General features: G+C 28.7%; 3 protein-coding genes across 3 annotated transcripts; 2 read left to right on the forward strand and 1 right to left on the reverse strand. All coding sequences in view use genetic code 12, as the record gives it.

Annotated features, from left to right (window-relative positions):
• Positions 1-335: 335 nt before the first annotated feature.
• Positions 336-1,802, forward strand: CAALFM_C403880WA (uncharacterized protein; the record flags this gene model as incomplete). Its single annotated transcript, XM_705453.2, has 1 exon — positions 336-1,802. One exon carries the CDS (start codon positions 336-338, stop codon positions 1,800-1,802), a length of 1,467 nt encoding a protein of 488 aa, XP_710545.1.
• A 2,496-nt stretch (positions 1,803-4,298) lies between these two features.
• PTP2 (tyrosine protein phosphatase) lies at positions 4,299-6,566 on the forward strand (the record flags this gene model as incomplete). The annotated part of the gene is made up of 1 exon (XM_705455.2): positions 4,299-6,566. The coding sequence occupies one exon, from the start codon at positions 4,299-4,301 to the stop codon at positions 6,564-6,566; it is 2,268 nt and encodes a 755-aa protein (XP_710547.2).
• A 285-nt stretch (positions 6,567-6,851) lies between these two features.
• Positions 6,852-8,609, reverse strand: RAM1 (protein farnesyltransferase; the record flags this gene model as incomplete). Its single annotated transcript, XM_705456.2, has 1 exon — positions 6,852-8,609. One exon carries the CDS (start codon positions 8,607-8,609, stop codon positions 6,852-6,854), a length of 1,758 nt encoding a protein of 585 aa, XP_710548.2.
• Between the last annotated feature and the right edge of the window lie 120 nt (positions 8,610-8,729).

An 8,729-nucleotide genomic window follows, 5' to 3' on the forward strand; every position in this document is an offset into this window, starting at 1 on the left:
TGAGAATGATAAATGTAGATTATAATAAGCAATATATGTTTAATTAATAGAAAGTGATAGATTGTAATGAAAATGATGGAAGAAAGGATGTATTGATTCGTGAAGATTGTTAAATGTTAGTTTGTTGTTGTTGTTCTTTTAATTGTTTTTTTCAGTCAAATTTATTTTGAAACGCGCCCAAATTTTTATTTCAATCAATCAATCAATCAATCAATCACCACAATTGACTAACCAACCAATCTTGGTTTAATGATATAGAACTTGTTACAAGGGGACGGAACAATAATAAGATTATACCTGTATTATCATCATCATCATCACCACTCTTTCTAATTATGTCCGATAAACAAATCAATCAATTCAAATCAATGAATATTAATTTCCGAGATAAATTACGTGAAGCATATTTAAACAATAAACATGAATTTGACGATCAAGATAATAAAATCATTCAACCAATATTAAATGATGTACTATACTCTAATGATAATGGTGTTAATGGTAATAATAATTTAAGGGAATTAATAAAGAAAAAATGGGATGGATTAAGTAAAGATATAAAAGATATTAATAATAGTCGATTTGATATACCGTCAACGAATGGTAATGATGTAGAAGATGGCATTAATAATAAGGTTCATGAATTGGATGGAGAAGAAGGAGAAAATGAAATGAATGGGAAATATGAAAATAGAAATATTCATCATCAAAATAAGACAACAACTAACAATAACAGTATCAAGTCAAGAATCCCAACTATACAATCAAATGGTAATAAATCACAAGTACGATTTCAACAACAACAACCCTCCAAAAATGATGATGATGATGAGATAAATAAATTGAAAAAAATTATTGAATCATTAAATAAAAAAATTAAACATCAAATAATTGAAAGGAAAGATATAATTGAAGAATTTCAAACTAAAGAAATTCGAATGATGAAAAATCATCAAAATGAAATTAATAAATTAATTAAAAAATATGAAACAAAATTGAAAAATGAACAACAAGAGAGGCAAACATCTAATAATAATGATGATGATGATGGTATTGTCAATGAATTGAGAATCTCAATTGATAAATTAAATAATGAAATTGATAATAAAAATTTACAAATTTTACAATTTACTAATCAATTAACAAATTTAAAAGATGAAAATTTCCATTTAAAACAAGAAAATAATCGATTAAGATATGACAGGAACAACAACAACAACAACAACGATAATAACGTGTCACCATCTAAAGAAACTAATCAACTGGCCCATTCTGAAAGTCAAGAATTAAGGAAAATGATTGATAATTTAACAAAAGAGAATATTGAATTACGATCACAATTTAATCAATTGAAAAATACCAATGCTGGTGCTGGTAATGGTAGTTTTCAATACGGTAGTGTTCAAGGTGATGATAGTGATGATAGTGATGATAGTGATGATGATGAGGTTGAAGAAGAAGAACAAGCAAATGAAGCTAGATCTCGATATAATGAGAATGGTGTTACTAGGGTTTCAAAATCACCCGATAGACTACAATATGACACACAACAGATATTGAAGAAAGAATATGACAAAGTTCTGAGAATTCCATCGTCATTATCACCGCCACCACAACTACAAACAGTTGATAATAATGATATTCCTACCCCTACTCCTACTACTAGTGATGTGATGAGAACTGCGGCCAATGATGAGGCAGAGTTAGAAAAATCAAATTCAATGACCATAGATTTATTAAAAGTGAAAAAAGAGGAAGAAATAGATACTACTCAAAAAATGTTACGTAAACATTGGCATTAACGGGAGTTGTTGTTGTTGTTATTAGATAGAGTTGACTATTGATTGTTACTAAATATAGCAAATTTATTAACCAACAACAATGGTATTATCGTGGCTGAAAGATTCTGAGATCAAATCACTTCAAAAATCAAAGTATATAGGGGCTTGGTCTTGGGCTTGAGTCCGGGCTTGGATCTGGGCTTGGTTCGGAAAAATTGGCTTAATTATAGATTGAAAGATTATGCGAATAAAAGAATGACTAAAATCTACTAAACGAGGTATCAAGAATAGTAGTAGTAGAACTCTCGGTTGTTTATTTATTTGTAGTTCCCGAAGTGGCGGTCATTTGATCATTAATAATAAAGTAGTGACCCAAAAATTGAATTTCATAAGCCTATAATAGTTGGGTCATGTATTATTACCACCAAAAAAAACAAAAACAACTCAATAAGCTGATAACAGTTGATACACATTACTAACCAATTAGTAGGTGATCATTTAGTGCCAATTGTAAGACTAATTCACATCAAAACTGAAGAAGAAATAATATAGAGAAAACGTTGATATGAAATTATACATCCTCGGGTAATAAACAAGTTGAACCGACAAGAAAAAACAACAACAACAACAACAACAACTAATTATACAAACAATTTATCTCTCTGTCTCTGTGTATGTCTCCGTGTATGTTGTTTCATCTTTGATCACAATAATACCAACGAGTTACAAAAGGGAGTCACGATTTGTTTCAAAATCAATTTGGAACCGAATACAGTTAAGCAAWMTTCGTAAACAGTCAGGCATAAAATTGTTTAACCTAGTTTAACAGAAGGACCAAAAAACATTCACAAATATGTCAAACCAAATAGAACTGTAAGGGGGGGGAGGAGGGGAGAGACGAGGGTGAGAGAAGAAGCTAAAAACTTGCTATGTAATGGAGGAAGGAAGGAATGGTTAATTGACTAAAAAAATTAGTGAAAGTGCCGCCCGTCTGAAACTAATTTCTAATGAAGGCGCTGGTGGTGGTGGGGAATAGCGGTTGAAAAAAACTTGGTGACGTGTGACAATAGACAAAAAAAAAAAAGAAGGAGGATAATTTGGTCCAAGAAATTAGCGGCAGGGCGAGGCAACGAGACACGATTGAAAGAAAAGGAGATATATTACATTTCATAGATTGATAGGATATAATTCAATTGATAAGAAGAAGAAAGAAAGAAAGAAGTAGTAAATCAGCTGAAAAAAGCAATTGATTCAAATTCAATATGTTACCCTTTTATCAATACGTTTGACCAGAGTAAATAAAATCTCTCTCCCTCTCCCCCCCCCTATATATATTTATTCTTGACGTAAATGTAAATGTAAATGTAATATTGCCTCTACTTAAGAATAGGTAACACTAAAATAAAGAATAATTGGCATCAGTTATTGATTCTAGAACCAATCTGCATTTCTTTTTTCTTTTTTCTTTTTTTTTTCTTTGTACTTCCGAATGGTTAAATTCTTCCTCCTCCTTCTCCTCCTCATTCTCCATTAACTATTACTATTACTATTACTATTACTCTATCAATTATGTATTAATATCCTTCTTTTCCTTTTACTGTCGATCAATGACTACATTTATTTTCTTTCCTTTCCTTTTGCTTTATATATTGATCTAAAAATGATGTAATAGATATTACATAATTGATATATCACAATTATATGTAATTATACAGAATGTACTACTACTTAATAGTTGCTTCGTTCTTCGTTCTGGTTTCTCTGGATATCGTATTCTTTAACACTAAGATTAATAGATACTTGCATAATTCCTTTTTTCCCTTTTTCCTTTTTTTCCTTTTTTCCTGGTTTCTATTTTTATTAATATTTGAGGCGGGTTTAAAGCCTTGAGAATTTTTTGTTATTTTTTTTTTGTATGACGTCATAGACACAATTTAGATTATTTAGATTCTCACCCGCAAATTAAATAGTGGAAGACTTAAGAAAAGGGCAAAAGGGTAAAACAACAAAAAGGAAGAACTTCTCTGTATGACTTAATTCAACAGTTGATTGTTGTTGTTGTTGTTGTTGTTGTTTATCATATTCTAACCAAGCCATGCCATCTATCGTCATATCATCTCCCAGAAGGTTGCTTTAATTCAATTGATTATATGAGTTTCTATTATTATCTCTGACTATGTATAATCTTTTTTTTTGCAACCACACGACAATATACAACAACAAACTACTCAAACTGTTAACAAGCGTGACAAGCGTGACAAGCGTGACAAGACAAGCGTGACAAAAAGAAATAATTATTCATCATGGCCTCCTCTCTCATTCCAAGTTGGTGTTACAACTAAAACTACTAACTACTGCTAACTACTATATATATTACGTGTTTTCCTTCCTTCCTTCTTTCTTTCTTTTTCACCAATTCTTTATTGACTTTATTCTTCTTCTTTATTATTATTTCTATTACATTACTTATATCTTATTGTTCTACGCGTGTGTTACTTCCCCACTTCTGTTTTCACCATGTCAACTGTTGAAAATTCTAATACTACATTTCATCACCCTACTTATCAACAACAACAACAACAACAATCTAGTTCTAATAACCCGTCTTCAACAATTCCAAAATTATCTATTCATCCACCAGTTACAAATTCTACAAACCTTACCACTAGTAATAACAACAATAACAACAACAACACTGGTTTCCCATTTATTAGTCCTATTACACCTGGTAGTTTTGATTTCTCCAAACCATGTCCATTATCAGCTCAAACAATTAATTATAATAATAATAATAATAGTAGTACTAGCAAATTTCCAGCATTGTTTAAATCACCTTCACCAACAACATTAACTTTTAATCAACTACCCAATAATATTCATAAACAAACTATTGATACTTTACAACCAACTGATTATGATTTAATTGTTGATATAAGAGGGTATAATCTTTATACTATCAATCGAATAACTAATGCCATTAATTGTTGTATTCCAACAACATTATTAAAACGGAATTCAACTGGTTTAGAAACAATTTTAAATCAACTGATTAATTTATCAACTGATTTAAAATCAACTATTTTGGGTTATTTAAAATCAGATACTACTACTACTACTAATACTAATACTAATATTAATAATAATTCACTGATGGTTAAAAAATTAAATGTATTAATATATGATCATAATTCTAATTATGATTTTATATCATTTAATTTATATCATACAATATTAAAATTTAATCAATTTATTAATCATTTCAATATCAGTTATTTAGAAGGTGGATTTTATCCATTGAAAAATGATATTGAAAAATATCATCACCTAATAGATGATTCTGATATTTCCAACAACAACAACAATATTGGCAACTTCTCAACAATGAATAATTCAAAATTACAACATAGGAAAGCCAAAAGTTTATCTGGTTTAACATTACCAATGATAACCAAAACCACTCCAAATAATAATAATAACACCACCAGCACCACCACCAGCACTAATAACAATAACATTAATCAATTATCTTCATCAATTAATAATAGTTTTTTACAATCAATTCATAAAAAATCAAATGGTAATGATGAACCAATACTGGAAGAATTACGTAATTATCAATTAAAAATACCTCAAAGTTTACAAAATATTCCCAATTGGTTACATAATGTTCATTTATATGAAAATTTTGAAAAATTAGAAAATTTCGAAAAAACCAGCATCAATAATATTTTCAATAGTAGTAATAGTATTACTACTACCACCACCACCACATCGAAACTGGGTTCTTCTATTGGTAAGTTTGGTAATAATAATAATAGCAACAATGATGATGATAATGATAATGATATTATATCACCTTGTTGTATGTCATGTCAAAAAATTGAATTCAATGTACCTAGAGGTATAGAATATGGTTATAAAAATCGTTATAAAAATATTTGGCCTTATGATCATTCAAGAGTTAAACTAACAGCTTCTACAAACAACAACAACAATAACAACAACAACAACCATAACCCTCCCTCCTCACCCTCCTCTTGTTCTTCTTCATCATTTATTGATGATTATTTTAATGGGAATTTCATTAATACTAATTCCATCATACCAAATAATCAATTCACTTATATTGCCACACAAAAACCTCTAAGTTCAACAATATCGGATTTTTGGAATATTATAAATCATGAAAACATCCAAATTATAATCAATTTAGATTATGAACCAATCAATTATTTCAATTATAAAGAATTTATAAAACTGATTAAACCAATACCAGAAAAAACAGATAATACCAAAAAAGTTTATTTGATTAATGAAAAAATTTATTATATACAATATTTATCATGGCCTGATTTTAGTATACCACAAGATTATCAAAGTTTTTTAAATTTAATAAATTTGAAAAATGAAATAACGGCAAAATATGATTTGAATAAAAAAATTTTGGTTCATTGTTCTGCTGGTTGTGGTCGTACTGGAGTTTTCATTACTTTAGATTCATTAATTCAAGGTATAATAAATAAGGACAATGACAAGGACAAGGATAAGCCAGAAGTTGATGGAGAAGTTGATGGAGAAGTTGATGGAGAAGTTGATGGAGAAGTTGATGGAGTTGTTTTTGATGTTTATAAAAGTTCAAAAGATTTGATTTATAAATTGATTCAACATCAAAGAAAACAAAGAATTTCAATGGTACAAAATTATAATCAATTTATTGCTTGTTATGAAATTTTTATAAAATTTTTAATTAATCATGAAAAAGATTATCAACAGAATCAAGTATAAATATTCTTTTTTTTTTTTTTTGTTTATTATTATTATTATTTTAAATGCATTATATAAATGTATATATTTATTTATATAAATAGACATTGTTGATTTTATTTATTTATTGATTTATTTATTTCAAATAATATGTAGTTGCAATTCAATCGTCATTGATTCAGATGTAATAAGATATAAGCAACTAATCAAAGCCTATCTCCAATACTTGAAATTAGGTTTAATTACTTAACATCAGCACAATTAACTTCTTGAAACATTATTACTTACATTCTGTTAACGTTCTTGTTAACGTTTTTGTTCTGCTCTTTTCTTCGGTTTGGAAATTGGTTTCAATTTAAAATAATCATGACATTTTTTAACAAATTTAATGGGAATTCCAAATACTGGATGAATTGGATTAGTAAAATTATCTCCTCCTCCTCCTCCTCCTCCTTCTTCTTCTTCTCGTTCCACATCAATTTGAAATGCTAAACTTCTTCCCTCATCATCTTGACTAAACTTATAACTATGTTCAAGAATACTTAATCCAGATAAACTATAATTTGTATGATAATAATCAACTTGTTTCCCTGGTTTATCTTTAAATCCTCCTGATTCATCTTGAGCTATAATCAATAAATATTGTCGTAATTTCTCTTCATCAAATACTTTCACCTCTTGTTGCTGCCCTTGTCCTTGTGAAGAATTCATTATTATCAATTGTAATAATGGTGATAATCCACCGATCCAAAATCCATAACATGCATCAACTAATTTATTAGTTCTTCCATCAACTCCTCCTTCTAATTCATGTTGTCTATGAACACTCCATTCCAATAATTTTTCCCAATCAATATTACTCCTACTCCTACTACTTGATGATGTTGACCCAGAAGAAAATTGTTTGCGGTTATCATATAATAAGAAATAACTTGCAAGGGCACAATATGTATAACCTCCATGAGCTTCAGTATTTGGTATATTACTAAATCCTCCTTCATATGTTTGACATGAATTAAGCCAATTTTCAACCCCATCAATCAATGGATCTAATTCTTCTGGTGATGATGAATTTTCTTCATAATTAGTAAGATTTAATAAATTTATAATAATCAAGGCACAATAAGTTGATCGAGCATCCATCTCTCCATTTTCATGCATTATAAATGATGCCCCACTACCACAACTACTTCGTTTTTTCAAGGTTAATAACCAATCACGAATTAATTCTCTTAAATTATCTAATAATTCATATTGATCAGTTAAAATTAATGTCAAAATCGCTGCATAAGTTGAAGCCAAATGACCCAATTGATTATTACCGCCACCAATTCCATCAAAAGGGACTCCAGATAATGAATCCCCATAATTTATACATTTAGTGATTTTATTAACAATTAAATCCAAAATTGATTGATTGATTTCCATAGTGGGGTTTTGTATAAGATAATAAGAATTAAGTAACCAATAAATCATCCATGAATGATTAACATCTAATACTTGATAACCTGATGGCATTGGATCAATTAATGATGATAAAATATATTTTAAATGAGCATCAATATAAAAATAGTTCAACTCGTCGTCCTCATCCTCATCCTCATCCTCATCATTCTGTTGTTCTTGGTGGTGTTGATGTGTTTTTAAATAATATTCATTTAATATTATCAATTCTAAATCCATTTGTGATTCCACTGTGGGTGAGAAATATTTCGTTATATCAATAATGGGTGATTTATATACATGTAGTTTATCATGAAAGTCTGAATTTGAATCGACGATGGTACAATTAGAATTAAATGATTCAATGATTTGTGATTCATTAGTAAATAATTCTTCTGTTTCAGTAAGTATCGAGTTTCTATTGTTAGTTTTCATAGTGTTCATAGTTTTTGTCTTAATCTTTGTTTTGGAATTAGGACTAGTTCTTGTTCTTGTTTTAGTTTTAGTTCGAACTCTGTTGGTATTGGACGATATACTGGGATTATTAATTATTGGGGGTTTCCGTTGAGAATTTATAATGTTTAATAAATAATTAATTTTAGCATTAGAATCTTGACTCATTATTATATATATGGTGTTTCAGTATAGCGTGAAGGTTAATGTAAGATGAATGATGGTGATGTTTAATTGTGAAATGATTGAATGATTGAATGAATAAATGAATGAATTTGTTGGAAAAAC

Source organism: Candida albicans, chromosome 4 (genome assembly GCF_000182965.3).
Source record: "Candida albicans SC5314 chromosome 4, complete sequence".
Classification (NCBI taxonomy): domain Eukaryota; kingdom Fungi; phylum Ascomycota; class Pichiomycetes; order Serinales; family Debaryomycetaceae; genus Candida; species Candida albicans.